This window comes from Vanellus vanellus, assembly GCF_965231255.1.
Source record: "Vanellus vanellus genome assembly, contig: HAP1_SCAFFOLD_2158, whole genome shotgun sequence".
Lineage (NCBI taxonomy): Eukaryota > Metazoa > Chordata > Aves > Charadriiformes > Charadriidae > Vanellus > Vanellus vanellus.
In genome coordinates, this window is record NW_028128819.1 from 1 (window position 1) to 17,111 (window position 17,111).

The following is a 17,111-nucleotide window of genomic DNA, read 5'->3' on the forward strand; positions in this document are numbered from 1 at the left end:
CACCCCCCACCCCCCCCCAACCCCCACGGGGGGGGGAGGGGCTGCCCCTTCCCCCCCCCTCCCCCCCCCCATCCAATATAGGGGGTGGGGGGGGGCCTCCCCCCTCCCCCCCCTCCCCCCCCCCCCCGAGGGGCTGTGTGGCCCCTCCCCCCACTGACCCCTCCCCCCCCCCCCCCAGGGTCCGGCTGTGCCCCCCCTGCGCCCCCCGGCTGGTGAGTGACCTCTGACCCCCGTGGGCCCCCCCATGTCCCCATATCCCCCCATGTCCCCCCATATCCCCAATGTCCCCCCCACGTCCCCCCCACGTCCCCCCCATATCCCCCCATGTCCCCAATGTCCCCCCGTGTCCCCCCCATGTGCCCCACACCCCCAATGACCCCCATGTCCCCATATCCCCCCATATCCCCCCCCAATGACCCCCCACGTCCCCCCCAATGTCCCCCCGTGTCCCCCCCACATCCCCATGTCCCAATGCCCCCCATGTCCCCATATCCCCCCATGACCCCCCCGTGTCCCCCCCAATGTCCCCAATGACCCCCCCATATCCCCCCATGACCCCCCCACGTCCCCCTATATCCCCCCATGTCCCCCAACGTCCCCCCGTGTCCCCCCACATCCCCATATCCCCCCATGTCCCCATATCCCCCCCATGTCCCCCCATATCCCCCCATATCCCCCCCATGTCCCCCCATGACCCCCCATGTCACCCCCAATGTCCCCAATGACCCCCCACGTCCCCATATCCCCCCATGTCCCCCCATATCCCCCCCAACCCCCCCCATGTCCCCCCATGTCCCCCCATATCCCTCTATGTCACCCCCATGTCCCCCAATGACCCCCCATGTCCCCATATCCCCCCACGTCCCCCCCATGTCCCCCCCAATGTCCCCAATGACCCCCCACGTCCCCATATCATCCCCAATGTCCCCCCATATCCCCCCCAACCCCCCCATGTCCCCACGTCCCCCCATATCCCCCCATGTCCCCCCCGTGTCCCCCCCGTGTCCCCAATGTCCCCCCCATGTCCCCCACACCCCCAATGACCCCCCATGTCCCCACGTCCCCCCATGTCCCCATATCCCCCACGTCCCCCCCATATCCCCCCCATATCCCCCCATGTCCCCCCAATGTCCCCAATGACCCCCCATGTCCCCATATCCCCCCCATGTCCCCCCATATCCCCCCATATCCCCCCATGTCCCCCCATGACCCCCCAAGTCACCCCCACGTCCCCCCATGTCCCCATATCCCCCCACATCCCCCCAATGTCCCCCCGTGTCCCCCCCACATCCCCATGTCCCCATGTCCCCATATCCCCCCCATGTCCCCCCCAATGTCCCCAATGACCCCCCACGTCCCCATATCATCCCCAATGTCCCCCCATATCCCCCCATCCCCCCCACATCCCCCCACGTCCCCAATGTCCCCCCCCCCCCCCTCACCCCGTCTCCCCCCCAGGTGTCCCCGTCCCGTCCCCATCCTCTGCTGTCCCCTGGCCGGGCCCCCCCCGGCGACCCCCAACCCCTGCGGGGTCCCCCCTCTGCCCCATGGGGGCCCCGGGGGGGCCTATGGGGGAGGAGCCCCCAACCTGGGGGGCTGTCAGGTGAGTGGGGACCCGGGGGGGGGACGACGGACGACAATGGGGTCAATGGGGGACAATGGGGGTCAACGGGGGCATTGGGGTGTCAATGGGGGGTCAATGGGATCAATGGGGCTCAAAGGGGTCAATGGGGGTCAATGGGGCCAATGGGGGGGTCAATGGGGCCAATGGGGTTCAATGGGGTCAATGGGGGTCAATGGGGGTCAATGGGGGCATTGGGGAGTCAATGGGGGGTCAATGGTGCCAATAGGGGGGTCAATGGGATCAATGGGGTTCAATGGGGTCAATGGGGGTCAATGGGGGTCAACGGGAGCATTGGGGAGTCAATGGGGGGTCAATGGGGTCAATGGGGGTCAACGGGGGCATTGGGGATTCAATGGGGGGGTCAATGGGGCCAATAGGGGGTTCAATGGGGTCAATGGGGGTCAATGGGGGTCAACGGGGGCATTGGGGATTCAATGGGGGGGTCAATGGGGCCAATAGGGGGGTCAATGGGATCAATGGGGGTCAATGGGGTCAATGGGGGCATTGGGAAGTCAATGGGGGGGTCAATGGGGCCAATGGGAGGGTCAATGGGATCAATGGGGTTCAATGGGGTCAATGGGGGCATTGGGGATTCAATGGGGGGGTCAATGGGGCCAATGGGGGGTCAATGGGATCAATGGGGTTCAATGGGGTCAATGGGGGTCAATGGGGGTCAACGGGAGCATTGGGGAGTCAATGGGGGTCAATGGGATCAATGGGAGGTCAATGGGGCCAATGGGGGTCAATGGGGTCAATGGGGGCATTGGGGATTCAATGGGGAGGTCAATGGGGCCAATGGGAGGGTCAATGGGATCAATGGGGTTCAATGGGGTCAATGGAGGTTCAATGGGGTCAATGGGGGCATTGGGGAGTCAATGGGGGGTCAATGGGATCAATGGGGGGTCAATGGGATCAATGGGGTTCAATGGGGTCAATGGGGGTCAATGGGGGTCAACGGGAGCATTGGGGAGTCAATGGGGGTCAATGGGATCAATGGGAGGTCAATGGGGCCAATGGGGGTCAATGGGGTCAATGGGGTTCAATGGGGTCAATGGGGGCATTGGGGATTCAATGGGGAGGTCAATGGGGCCAATGGGAGGGTCAATGGGATCAATGGGGTTCAATGGGGTCAATGGGGGCATTGGGGATTCAATGGGGGGGTCAATGGGGCCAATGGGGGGGTCAATGGGGCCAATGGGAGGGTCAATGGGATCAATGGGGTTCAATGGGGTCAATGGGGGCATTGGGGATTCAATGGGGGGGTCAATGGGGCCAATGGGGGGGTCAATGGGATCGATGGGGTTCAATGGGATCAATGGAGGTTCAATGGGGTCAATGGGGGCATTGGGGAATCAATGGGGGGTCAATGGGATCAATGGGGGGTCAACGGGGGCATTGGGGGGTCAATGGGATCAATGGGGACATTGGGGAGTCAATGGGGGTCAATGGGATCTATGGGGGGTCAATGGTGTTAATGGGGGTCAATGGGGTCATCGGGGGCATTGGGGAGTCAATGGGGGGTCAACGGGGGCATTGGGGGGTCAATGGGGGTCAATGGGGGCATTGGGATGTCAATGGTGGGTCTATGGGGCCAATGGGGGGTCAATGGGGTCAATGGGGGTCAATGGGGGTCAACGGGGGCATTGGGGAATCAATGGGGGGGTCAATGGGGGTCAATTGGGGTCAATGGGGGCATTCGGGAGTCAATGGGGGGGTCAATGGGGTCAATGGGGAGTCCATGGGGGGTCAGTGGGGCCAATGGGGGGTCAATGGGGTCAATGGGGGTCAATGGGGGTCAATGGGGTCAATGTGGTCAATGGGGTCAATGGGATCAATGGGGCAGGACTGGGGGGCAATAGGGGTGATGGGGGGGGCTTGGGGCAATGGGGGGGGGCAATGGGGGGGGGCAATAGGGGCCATGACACCCCACCCCATGACCTCTGACCCCCGTGTCCTCTCCCCCCCCTCCCCCAAGGCCGCGGCCCTCTTCGCTCCCCCCGGCCCCGCCCCCGCCTGGCCCCAGCCAATGGCGGCCGTGGGGGAGATGGGGGTCTCCCTGGGGGGGCTGACCCCTGACCCCGAGCCCGACCCCGAACCCGACCCCGGGGAGATGGCGGCCGCCCGCGCCGCCGTGCGCGCCATGGACCCCCGGGAGCTCCTGCGGCAGGACGAGGAGGGGGACACGTGAGTGGGGGGACATGCTGGGGGGGGGGGGAGGCACTAGGGGTCAGTGGGGCAGGACGTGGGGCAACAGGGCCCGTGGGGGGGTCTATAGGGGTCGTGGGGGTCAACGGGGTCAACGGGAAATCAATAGGGGTCAGTGGGGCAGGACGTGGGGCAACAGGGCCCGTGGGGGGGTCTATAGGGGTCGTGGGGTCAATGGGGTCAATGGGAGATCGATAGGGGTCAGTGGGGCAGGATGTGGGGGCAACAGGACCCATGGGGGGTCTATAGGGGTCGTGGGGGTCAATGGGGTCAATGGGAGATCGATAGGGGTCAGTGGGGCAGGATGTGGGGGCAACAGGACCCATGGGGGGGTCTATAGGGGTCGTGGGGGTCAATGGGGGTCGTGGGGGTCAACGGGTCAACAGGAGATCAATAGGGGTCAGTGGGGCAGGATGTGGGTCAATAGGACCCCACGGGGGCAATGAGGGGGTCAATAGGGGTCAGTGGGGCAGGACGTGGGGGCAACAGGACCCATGGGGGGGTCTATAGGGGTCGTGGGGGTCAATGGGGTCAATGGGAGATCGATAGGGGTCAGTGGGGCAGGATGTGGGGGCAACAGGACCCATGGGGGGGTCTATAGGGGTCGTGGGGGTCAATGGGGGTCGTGGGGGTCAACGGGGTCAACGGGAGATCAATAGGGGTCAGTGGGGCAGGATGTGGGTCAATAGGACCCCACGGGGGCAATGAGGGGGTCAATAGGGGTCAGTGGGGCAGGACGTGGGCAACAGGGCTCGTGGGGGGGGTCTATAGGGGTCGTGGGGGTCAACGGGGTCAACGGGAGATCAATAGGGGTCAGTGGGGCAGGATGTGGGGCAATAGGACCCCACGGGGGCAATGAGGGGGTCAATAGGGGTCAGTGGGGCAGGACGTGGGGGCAACAGGACCCATGGGGGGGTCTATAGGGGTCGTGGGGGTCAATGGGGTCAATGGGAGATCGATAGGGGTCAGTGGGGCAGGATGTGGGGGCAACAGGACCCATGGGGGGGTCTATAGGGGTCGTGGGGGTCAATGGGGGTCGTGGGGGTCAACGGGGTCAACAGGAGATCAATAGGGGTAGTGGGGCAGGATGTGGGGCAACAGGGCCCGTGGGGGGGTCTATGGGGGTCGTGGGGGTCAACGGGGGTCATGGGGGTCAACGGGGTCAACGGGAGATCAATAGGGGTCAGTGGGGCAGGATGTGGGGCAACAGGGCTCGTGGGGGGGGTCTATAGGGGTCGTGGGGGTCAACGGGAGATCGATAGGGGTCAGTGGGGCAGGATGTGGGGGCAATAGGTCCCCACGGGGGCAATGAGGGGGTCAATAGGGGTCAGGGGGGGCAATAGGGGTCAGTGGGGCAGGACGTGGGGCAACAGGGCTCGTGGGGGGGTCTATAGGGGTCGTGGGGGTCAACGGGGGTCGTGGGGGTCAACGGGGTCAACAGGAGATCAATAGGGGTCAGTGGGGCAGGACGTGGGGCAACAGGGCCCATGGGGGGTCTATAGGGGTCGTGGGGGTCAACGGGGGTTGGGGGGGTCAACGGGGTCAATGGGAGATCAATAGGGGTCAGTGGGGCAGGACGTGGGGGCAATAGGACCCCACGGGGGCAATGAGGGGGTCAATAGGGGTCAGGGGGGGCAATAGGGGTCAGTGGGGCAGGATGTGGGGCAACAGGGCCCGTGGGGGGGTCAACGGGGGTCGTGGGGGTCAACGGGGTCAACGGGAGATCGATAGGGGTCAATGGGGCAGGATGTGGGGGCAACAGGACCCATGGGGGGGTCTATAGGGGTTGTGGGGGTCAACAGGGTCAACAGGAGATCAATAGGGGTCAGTGGGGCAGGATGTGGGTCAATAGGACCTCATGGGGGGAGCCTATGGGGCCCATGGGGTGGTCCGTTGGGGGTCAAACGGCTGAACGGGGGAGGGCGTGGGGGCAACGGGGCCCATGGGGAGGTGTGTGTGGGGTGTGCCTGTGGGGCAGAAGACGTCAGTGGGCAGGATGTGGGGCAGCAGGGCCCGATGGAGGCCAAGGGGATCAATGGGGGGGGGGGGGGTGATGGGGCGAGAGATGGGCTTCCAAGGCCGGGGGGGGGGGGGGGAGAGGGTTAGTTATGGGGCTGGGGGGGAGTTGGGGGGCGGTTGGGGGTCGCCCCTGACCCCCATGCCCCCTCCCCCCCCCTCCTGCCCCATAGATTGCTGCACGTGCTGTGCGCGCGGGGGCTGCGGGCTCCGGCCCGGGCGGCCGCGGAGGTCTTCAAAGCTATGGGGCAACTGGAGCTGCGGGAGCACCGGGGGAAGGTAAGGGGGCAAGAACGGGGGAGGGGGGCAAGAACGGGGGGGTAGGGGGCATAGCGGGGGGTAGGGGCAATAAAGGGGCAATAACGGGGGGTAGGGGGCAATTATGGGGGTAGGGGGCAATAACGGGGCAATAATGGGGGTATGGGGCAATAATGCGGGGTGGGGGGCAATAACGGGGGGTATGGGGCAATTATGGGGGGTGTGGGGCAATAACGGGGCAATAACGGGGGGTATGGGGCAATTATGGGGGGTGTGGGGTAATAACGGGGGGTAGGGGGCAATAACGGGGCAATTATGGGGGGTATGGGGCAATAATGGGGATGTGGGGCAATAACGGGTCGATAAGAGGGCATCAACGGGGCAATAAGAGGGTATCAATGGGGCGATAAGAGGTATCAATGGGTCTCTGAGAGGGTATCAATGGGGCTGTAAGAGGATATCAATGGGGCGATAAGAGGGTATCAATGGGCTGTAAGAGGTTATCAATGGGGCGATTATAGGGTATCAATGGGGCGATAAGAGGGTATCAATGGGGCGATAAGAGGGTGTCAATGGGGCGATAAGAGGGTATCAATGGGGCTGTAAGAGGTTATCAATGGGGCGATAAGAGGGTGTCAATGGGGCTGTAAGAGGGTATCAATGGGGTCGATAAGAGGTATCAATGGGTCTCTGAGAGTGTGTCAATGGGGCGATAAGAGGGTGTCAATGGGGTGATAAGAGGTATCAATGGGTCTCTGAGAGGGTATCAATGGGGCAATAAGAGGGTGTCAATGGGGCAGAGAGAGGATATCAATGGGGCGATAAGAGGGTATCAATGGGCGATAGGAGTGTATCAACGGGTCTGTGAGAGGGTATCAATGGCGCAGGAGGAGGGCGCCACTGGGGTGGGAAGGGGGCGGCAGTGGGGGGGCAGTGGGGGGGCAGTGGGGCGGCAGTGGGGCAGCAGTGGGGCGGCAGTGGGGCGGGCGGTGACTGCCCGTGCCCCAGACGGCGCTGCTGGTGGAGGTGGTGGGGGCAGCAGTGGGGCAGGAAGGGGGTATCAAGAGGGCAATAAGAGGGCGTCAATGGGGCGATAAGAGGGTATCAATGGGTCTGAGAGGGTATCAATGGGGCGATAAGAGGATGTCAATGGGGCGATAAGAGGGTGTCAATGGGGCAGTAAGAGGTTATCAATGGGGCGATAGGAGTGTATCAATGAGTTGATAAGAGGATGTCAATGGGGTGATAAGAGGGTATCAATGGGTCCGATAAGAGGTATCAATGGGTCTCTGAGAGTGTGTCAATGGGGCGATAAGAGAATGTCAATGGGATGATAAGAGGGTGTCAATGGGGTGATAAGAGGTTATCAATGGGGCAATAAGAGGGTATCAATGGGGCGATAGGAGTGTATCGATGAGTTGATAAGAGGATGTCAATGGGTCTCTGAGAGGGTATCAATGGGTCTCTGAGAGGGTATCAATGGGGCTGTAAGAGGGTATCAATGGGGCAATAAGAGGGTATCAATGGGGCAATAAGAGGGTGTCAATGGGGCGATAAGAGGGTGTCAATGGGGCAGTAAGAGGGTGTCAAAGGGTCGATAAGAGGGTGTCAACGGGTGTGTGAGAGGGTATCAATGGCGCAGGAGGAGGGCGCCACTGGGGTGGGAAGGGGGCGGCAGTGGGGGGCAGTGGGGGGGCAGTGGGGCGGCAGTGGGGCGGCAGTGGGGCGGGGCGGTGACTGCCCGTGCCCCAGACGGCGCTGCTGGTGGCGGCGGTGGGGGGCAGCAGTGGGGCAGGAAGGGGGTATCAAGAGGGCAATAAGAGGGCGTCAATGGGGCGATAAGAGGGTGTCAATGGGGCGATAAGAGGGTGTCAATGGGGCGATAGGAGTGTATCAATGAGTTGATAAGAGGATGTCAATGGGGCTGTAAGAGGATATCAATGGGGCGATAAGAGGGTATCAATGGGGCTGTAAGAGGGTGTCAATGGGGCGATAAGAGGGTGTCAATGGGGTGATAAGAGGATATCAATGGGGCGATAGGAGTGTATCAATGAGTTGATAAGAGGATGTCAATGGGGTGATAAGAGGGTATCAATGGGGCGATAAGAGGTATCAATGGGTCTCTGAGAGTGTGTCAATGGGGCGATAAGAGAATGTCAATGGGGCAATAAGAGGTATCAATGGGGCGATAAGAGGGTGTCAACGGGTGTGTGAGAGGGTATCAATGGGGCAGGAGGAGGGCGCCACTGGGGTGGGAAGGGGGCGGCAGTGGGGGGGCAGTGGGGCGGCAGTGGGGCAGCAGTGGGGCGGCAGTGGGGCGGGGCGGTGACTGCCCGTGCCCCAGACGGCGCTGCTGGTGGAGGTGGTGGGGGCAGCAGTGGGGCAGGAAGGGGGTATCAAGAGGGCAATAAGAGGGCGTCAATGGGGCGATAAGAGGGTGTCAATGGGGCGATAGGAGTGTATCAATGAGTTGATAAGAGGATGTCAATGGGGCTGTAAGAGGATATCAATGGGGCGATAAGAGGGTATCAATGGGGCTGTAAGAGGGTGTCAATGGGGCGATAAGAGGGTGTCAATGGGGTGATAAGAGGATATCAATGGGGCGATAGGAGTGTATCAATGAGTTGATAAGAGGATGTCAATGGGGTGATAAGAGGGTATCAATGGGGCGATAAGAGGTATCAATGGGTCTCTGAGAGTGTGTCAATGGGGCGATAAGAGAATGTCAATGGGGCAATAAGAGGTATCAATGGGGCGATAAGAGGGTGTCAACGGGTGTGTGAGAGGGTATCAATGGGGCAGGAGGAGGGCGCCACTGGGGTGGGAAGGGGGCGGCAGTGGGGGGGCAGTGGGGCGGCAGTGGGGCAGCAGTGGGGCGGCAGTGGGGCGGGGCGGTGACTGCCCGTGCCCCAGACGGCGCTGCTGGTGGAGGTGGTGGGGGCAGCAGTGGGGCAGGAAGGGGGTATCAAGAGGGCAATAAGAGGGCGTCAATGGGGCGATAAGAGGTATCAATGGGTCTCTGAGAGGGTATCAATGGGGCTGTAAGAGGGTGTCAATGGGGCAATAGGAGTGTGTCAATGGGGCAATAAGAGGGTATCAATGGGGCTGTAAGAGGTTATCAATGGGGCGATAAGAGGGTGTCAATGGGGCGATAGGAGTGTATCAATGAGTTGATAAGAGGATGTCAATGGGGTGATAAGAGGGTATCAATGGGTCGATAAGAGGTATCAATGGGTCTCTGAGAGTGTGTCAATGGGGCGTTAAGAGAATGTCAATGGGGCGATAAGAGGGTATCAATGGGGCTGTAAGAGGTTATCAATGGGGCGATAGGAGTGTATCAATGAGTCGATAAGAGGATGTCAATGGGTCTCTGAGAGGGTATCAATGGGGCTGTAAGAGGATATCAATGGGGCGATAAGAGGTGTCAATGGGGCTGTAAGAGGGTATCAATGGGGCTGTAAGAGGGTATCAATGGGGTGATAAGAGGGTGTCAATGGGCCAATAAGAGGGTGTCAATGGGGCGATAAGAGGTTATCAATGGGGCGATAGGAGGTATCAATGGGCCGATAAGAGAGTGTCAACGGGCTGTGAGAGGGTATCAATGGCGCAGGAGGAGGGCGCCACTGGGGTGGGAAGGGGGCGGCAGTGGGGGGGCAGTGGGGCGGCAGTGGGGCGGCAGTGGGGCGGGGCGGTGACTGCCCGTGCCCCAGACGGCGCTGCTGGTGGCGGCGGTGGGGGGCAGCAGTGGGGCAGGAAGGGGTATCAAGAGGGCAATAAGAGGGCGTCAATGGGGCGATAAGAGGTATCAATGGGTCTCTGAGAGGGTGTCAATGGGGCTGTAAGAGGGTGTCAATGGGGCGATAAGAGGGTATCAATGGGGCTGTAAGAGGTTATCAATGGGGCGATAAGAGAGTGTCAATGGGGCGATAAGAGAGTGTCAATGGGGCGATAGGAGTGTATCAATGAGTTGATAAGAGGATGTCAATGGGGTATAAGAGGGTATCAATGGGGCTGTAAGAGGGTATCAATGGGTCGATAAGAGGTATCAATGGGTCTCTGAGAGGGTATCAATGGGTCGATAAGAGGTATCAATGGGTCTCTGAGAGTGTGTCAATGGGGCGTTAAGAGAATGTCAATGGGGCGATAAGAGGGTATCAATGGGGCGATAGGAGTGTATCGATGAGTCGATAAGAGGATGTCAATGGGGCGATAAGAGGGTGTCAATGGGGCGATAAGAGGGTATCAATGGGGCTGTAAGAGGGTATCAATGGGGCAATAAGAGGGTATCAATGGGGCAATAAGAGGGTGTCAATGGGGCGATAAGAGGGTGTCAATGGGGCAGTAAGAGGGTGTCAAAGGGTCGATAAGAGGGTGTCAACGGGTGTGTGAGAGGGTATCAATGGTGCAGGAGGAGGGCGCCACTGGGGTGGGAAGGGGGCGGCAGTGGGGGGGCAGTGGGGGGGCAGTGGGGCGGCAGTGGGGCGGGGCGGTGACTGCCCGTGCCCCAGACGGCGCTGCTGGTGGCGGCGGCGCGGGGGCGGCGGGGGCGGTGGGGGAGCTGCTGGCGGTGGGGGCCCTCCCCGACGCCGCCGACCACCGCGGCCGCACCGCCCTCCACCTGGCGGCCACCTACGGCCTCCCCCGCGTCCTGCAGGTGGGTCCCGCCCCCCAACCCCGCCCCAGAGGGGGCCCCCACACACCCCACTGGGGATCCCAACCCCCACCCCATAGGGGGCCCCCAACCCACCCCATAGGGGATCCCAACCCCCACCCTATAGGGGATCCCAATCCCCCACCCTATAGGGGACCCCCACCCCATAGAGGCCCCCAACCCACCCCATAGGGGGCCCCCAACCCCCACCCGTAGGGAAGCCCCAGCCCCCACCCCATAGGGAACCCCCAACCCCCACCCCATAGGGGATCCCAACCCTCCACCCTATAGGGGACCCCCACCCCATAGGAGACCCCCAACCCACCCCATAGGGGCCCCCAACCCCCACCCCGTAGGGAAGCCCCAACCCCCACCCCATAGGGGACCCCCAACACACCCCATAGGTGATCCCAACCCCCACCCTATAGGGGATCCCAATCCCCCACCCTATAGGGGACCCCCACCCCATAGGAGACCCCCAACCCACCCCATAGGGGCTCCCAACCCCCACCCTATAGGGGACCCCCACCCCATAGGGGACCCCAACCCCCACCCCATAGGGGACCCCATCCCCACCCCACTGGGGATCCCAACCCCCACCCCATAGGGGATCCCAACCCTCCACCCTATAGGGGATCCCCACCCCATAGGCAATCCCAACCCCCACCCTAGAGGGGACCCCCAACCCACCCCATAGGGGACCCCCACCCACCCCATAGGCGATCCCAACCCCCACCCCATAGGGGATCCCAACCCCCACCCCATAGGGGACCCCCAACCCACCCCATAGAGGCCCCCAACCCCCACCCCATAGGGGACCCCAACCCACCCCAATGGGGATCCCAACCCCACCCCATAGGGGATCCCAACCCCCCACCCTATAGGGGACCCCCACCCCATAGGAGACCCCCAACCCACCCCATAGGGGACCCCAACCCCCACCCCATAGGGGGACCCCCAACCCCACCCCATAGGGAACCCCCAACCCCCACCCCACGGGCAGCCCAACCCCCGCCCCATAGGAGATCCCAACCCCCACCCCATAGGGGACCCCCACCCTATAGGGGACCCCAAACCCCCCATAGGGGACCCCTTCCCCCCCTCATAGGGGACCGGGGGGTCTTACCCCTCCCCCCCACCCCCACCCCCCACCCCCCAGGCCGTGATGTCATCGGGGTCCCTGTCAACGTGGAGGCCCGAAACTTCGAAGGTCAGAAAATTTGGGGGGGGGGGGGACACCCCAGGGTGGGGGAGGGGTGTCATACTCGAGGGGTCCCCAATTTGGGGGGTGGGGGTGTCCTTGGGGTCACTGGTTTGGGGGGGTTTCAATTAAGGGGTCCCCAATTTGGGGGGGGGGTCACTGAGGGGGGGGTCATACTTAAGGGGTCCCCAATTTGGGGGGGGGGCGGCTTGGGGGATCGCTGGTTTGGGGGGGGTCTGAATTTGCGGGGGGGTTGTCTGTATTTTTGGGGGGGGTCCCCAATTTGGGGGGGGGGCTTGGGGGGATCGCTGGTTTGGGGGGGGTGTCTGAATTTTGGGGGGGGGTTGTCTGTATTTTTTGGGGGGGGTCCCCAATTTCGGGGGGGGCTATTTTGGGGGGTGGGAGGGGCCCATACTGACACCCCCCCCCCCCCAATTCCTCCAGGTCAGACCCCTCTGCACTGCGCCGTCCTATCCCATAATGCTTCGCTGCGAGCTGGGGGGGGGTCCGGAGGGGGGTCCGGGGGGGGACCCCCAAATTCCACCCCCCAAGAACGGCTCCTCTGCGTCGAACTGCTGCTGCGAATGGGGGCGGACTGCGGCAGCCAGGTACGGGGGGGGGGGGGGGGCACTTGGGGGGGGGCTATGGGGCAGAGGGACACCCCCTCCCATGGTCACTTGTGGGGGTCTATGGGGCAGTGGGACCCCCCCCATGGTCACTTTGGGGGGTCTATGGGGCAGTGGGACCCCCCCATGGTCACTTTGGGGGTCTATGGGGCAGTGGGACTCCCCTATGATCACTTGGGTGTGTCTATGGGGCAGTGGGACCCCCATCATGGTCACTTTGGGGGGTCTATAGGGCAGAGGGACCCCCCCCATAGTCACTTGGGGGGGTCTATGGGGCAGTGGGACCCCCCTATGATCACTTGGGTGGGTCTATGGGGCAGTGGGACCCTCCCCATGGCTTTGGGGGGGGTCTATGGGGCAGTGGGACTCCCACTCCCCCCATGGTCACTTTGGGGGGTCTATGGGGCAGTGGGACCCCCCCATGGTCACTTGGGTGGGTCTATGGGGCAGTGGGACCCCCATCATGGTCACTTTGGGGGTATCTATGGGCCAGTGGGACCCCCCTCCCCCCCGACGTGTGGGTCGTGTCCCCCCCCAGGACATGAAGAGCAGTCAGACGGTTCTGCACTTGGCGGTGCGGGGGGGGAACCTGCCCCTCACCCACCTCCTGCTGCGCCAACCCGGGGTGGCCCCGCGACTCGTCAACATGAAGGTTAACGAGGAGGAGGAGGGGCATGTTCCCCCCCCCCTCCCCCCCCCTTTAGGGGGCACCTATGGGGCTCGGGAGGGGAGTTATGGGGCCTATGGGGGGAATTATGGGGTCTGAGGGGGGGTGGGGGCGCTTCTGGGCCTCCCTGGGTGGATCTATGGGGGGTTGGAAGTGGCTTTGGTTGGGGGGGGAGGGGGTAGGGGGTCTTCTGGGGGGGATCTATGGGGCGCTATGGGGGGGGAATTATAGGGTCTAAAGGGGCTTTGGGGGAGGGTATCTCTGGGGAGATGTGGGGTTTGGAGGTGTCTGTGGGGCTCTATGGGGGGGTCTGTGGGTCACGAGGTGGAGTTTGGGATGCCCATGGTGGATCTAAGGGGGGGTTTGGAGGTGTCTTTGGAGGGGCTATGGGACTTGGGGGGGGGGATCTGTGGGGCGCTATGGGGTTTTGGGATACCTATGGTGGGTCTGGGGGGGGTTGGAGGTGTCTGTGGGGAACCTATGGGGCTCTATGGGTTTCTACAAGTGCTTTGAGGTTCCTACGGGGCATCTATGGGGTTTGGGGGTGTCTATGGGGAAGCTATGGGGCCGCGAGGGATCTATGGGTGCTTTGAGGTCCCTGTGGTGGATCTCGGAGGGGTTGGAGGTCTCTGTGGGGGAGCTATGGGGCTCTATGGGGTATCTACAGGTGCTTTGAGGCCCCTATGGTGGATCTAGGGGGGGTTGGAGGTGTCTATGGGGAAGCTATGGGGCTGCGAGGGATCTATGGGTGCTTTGAGGTCCCTGTGGTGTATCTAGGGGGGGTTGGAAGCATCTGTGGTGGATCTGTGGGGAGCTCTATGGGTGCTTTGAGGTCCTATGGGGCATCTATGGGGTTTGGAGGTGTCTATGGGGAAGCTATGGGGCTGGGGAGGGGATCTATGGGGCTCTTTGGGGTATCTACGGGTGCTTTGAGGCCCCTATGGTGGATCTCTGGGGGGGTTGGAGGTGTCTGTGGTGGATCTCTGGGGAGCCCTATGGGTTTCTATGGGTGTTTTGAGGTAGCTATGGGGCATCTATGGGGTTTGGACGGTGTCTGGGGGGGAGCTATGGGGCTGAGCGGGATCTGAGGGGTGTCTATAGGGGATTTGGGGTCCCTGTGGTGGATCTATGGGGGGGTCGGAGGTGTCTGCGGTGGACCTCTGGGGAGCTCGAGGGGTTTCTATGGGTTCTTCGAGGCACCTATGGGTTATCTATGGGGTTTGGGGGTGTCTATGGGGGAGCTATGGGGCTGGGGAGGATCTATGGGGTATCTATGGGCGCTTTGAGGTCCCTCTGGTGGATCTCGGAGGGGTCGGAGGTGGACCTCTGGGGAGCTCTATGGCTTCCTACGGGTACTTTGAGCTTCCTATGGGGCATCTATGGGGTTGGGAGGTGTCTATGGGGCTGGGGGGAGGGTTGGGGGGTCCCACGTGTGTATGTGTCGCCCCCACCCCACCAGGCCCACGGCAACACCCCACTGCACATGGCGGCGGCCTTACCGGGGGGGCCGAGCCAGGAGCCCCTCATCCGCCTTCTCCTGGCTTGGGGGGCCGACCCCGGCGCCCGCAACCTGGAGCACGACCTGCCCCACAACCTGCTGCCCCCCGGCCCCCCCGGAGACCAGGTGGGACCTTCTCCCCACCCCCCAAAAATCCTCCTGCACCCCCAAAACCCTCCTGCCAAAAAATAATGATATGGGGCGGGGGGAAACGCCCCTCAAAAATGGCCGTCGGGACCTCAAAATGGGGATGGTGTGTCCCCAAAATGGCTCCCGGAACCCTAAAATGGGGATGGCGCAGCCCCAAATGCCCCCCACGAAGGCCAAAATTGGGATGGTGACTCCCCAAAATGGCCGCCGGGAGGCCAAAACTGGGGGGATGGTGGGGGTGGGGGGGGTGCACCCTTCAAAATGGCCGCCGGGACCCCCCAAATTGGGATGTTTCACCCTAAAATGGTCGCCGGGACCTCAAAATGGGGATGGTGTAGCCCAAAATGGCCGCCAGGACCCTAAAATGGGGATGTTCCACCCCAAAATGGCCACCGGAACCCCAAAATGGGGATGGTGTGTCCCAAAATGGCCGCCGGAACCCCAAAATTGGGGGTTTCCACACCAAAATGGCCGCCGGGACCCCAAAATGGGGATGGTGTGTCCCAAAATGGCCGCCGGAACCCCAAAATTGGGGGTTTCCACCCCAAAATGGCAGCCGGGACCCCAAAATGGGGATGGTCCACCCCAAAATGGCCGCCGGGACCCCAAAATGGGGATGGTGCCCCTCAAAATGGCCACTGGAACCCCAAAATTGGGGGTTTCCACCCCAAAATGGCCGCCGGGACCCCAAAATGGGGATGGTGTGTCCCAAAATGGCCGCCGGAACCCCAAAATTGGGGGTTTCCACCCCAAAATGGCCGCCGGGACCCCCAAACGGGGATGGTCCACCCCAAAATGGCCACCGAAAGCACAAAATGGCCACCGGGACCCCAAAATTGGGATGGGGTCCCCCAAAATGGCCCCCGGAGCCCCCAAAATCCCCTTTTTTCACCCCAAAATCCCTTTGTGCCCCAGAACAGCCCCGTTCCACCCCAAAATCACCCCCGGAACCCTCAAATCCTCCTTTTTCACCCCAAAATCCTCCTGCTGTGCCCCAAAACAGCCTCGTTGCACCCCAAAATCCCCCCCGGAACCCCCAAAATCCCCCTTTTTCACCCCAAAATCCACCTGTGCCCCAAAAAAGCCCCATCGCACCTTAAAATAGTCTCTGGAACCCCCAAATTCCACTTTTTAATCCAAAAAACTCCTTTTTCCCCCCAAAAATCCTCCTGCTGTGCCCCAAAACAGCCTCATTGCACCCCAAAATCCCCCCCGGAACCCCCAAAATCCCCCTTTTTCACCCCAAAATCCACCTGTGCCCCCAAAAAAGCCCCATCCCACCTTAAAATGGTCTCTGGAACCCCAAAATTCTATTTTTTCACCCCAAAATCCTCCTGCTGTGCCCCGAAACAGCCCCACTTCACCCCAAAATTGCCCCCGGAACCTCCAAAATCCTCCTTTTTCACCCCAAAATCCCCTTTTCACCCCAAAATCCCCCCTTTTCAACCCAAAATCCCTTTGTGCCCCAGAACAGCCCTGTTCCACCCCAAAATCACCCCCGGAACCCTCAAATCCTCCTTTTTCACCCCAAAATCCTCCTGCCGTGCCCCAAAACAGCCTCGTTGCACCCCAAAATCACCCCCACAACCCCCAAAATCCCCCTTTTTCACCCCAAAATCCCCCTTTTTCACCCCAAAATCCACCTGTGCCCCAAAAAAGCCCCATCGCACCTTAAAATAGTCTCTGGAACCCCAAAATTCCACTTTTTAATCCAAAAAACCTCCTTTTTCCCCCCAAAAATCCTCCTGCCATGCCCCAAAACAGCCTCATTGACCCCCAAAATTCCCCCCCCCGATCCCCCCCCCCCAAAATTCCCCTTTTTCACCCCAAAAATCCACCTGTGGCCCCCAAAACAGCTCCGTCGCACCCCAACCCCCTCCCCCCAAATTTCGGGGCCGAACCGCGGGATTTTGGGACACAGGGCGGGGTCACCCCCCCCCCCTCCTCCCCATCCCCCCCTCCGGGGGGGGGAGGGATTATTTTTTGGGGCAAAACCTCCGGATTTTGGGGGCTGTCCCTGACCCCCCCCTTTTTTCCCTTCCCCCTCCCCCACAGCTCCGCCTCCTCCTGAAGAGCCGTCGCGGCGCCCGACGCCCCTCCCCCACCTCCGGGGGGCGGAAGTGACGTCATAAAGGGGTGGGGGTGTGTGATGTCATCCCCCCTTTTTGGGGGGGGGGACGGACACGCCCATATTGGGGACACCCCTCCCCCCACC

The 17,111-nt window shown here is 61.9% G+C and overlaps 1 protein-coding gene across 1 annotated transcript; it reads left to right on the top strand.

Moving 5' to 3' along the window:
• Positions 1 to 178: 178 nt before the first annotated feature.
• Positions 179 to 17,043, top strand: LOC309684034 (NF-kappa-B inhibitor delta-like; the record flags this gene model as incomplete). Its single annotated transcript, XM_082500000.1, is given in 13 exon segments — positions 179 to 212; positions 1,459 to 1,497; positions 1,500 to 1,603; positions 3,600 to 3,808; positions 6,019 to 6,124; positions 10,612 to 10,630; positions 10,633 to 10,757; positions 11,914 to 11,923; positions 11,926 to 11,964; positions 12,400 to 12,563; positions 13,120 to 13,233; positions 14,708 to 14,872; positions 16,952 to 17,043. Coding segments are annotated over 13 exon segments (1,197 nt in total), but the record flags the coding sequence as incomplete, so codon positions are not given.
• Between the last annotated feature and the right edge of the window lie 68 nt (positions 17,044 to 17,111).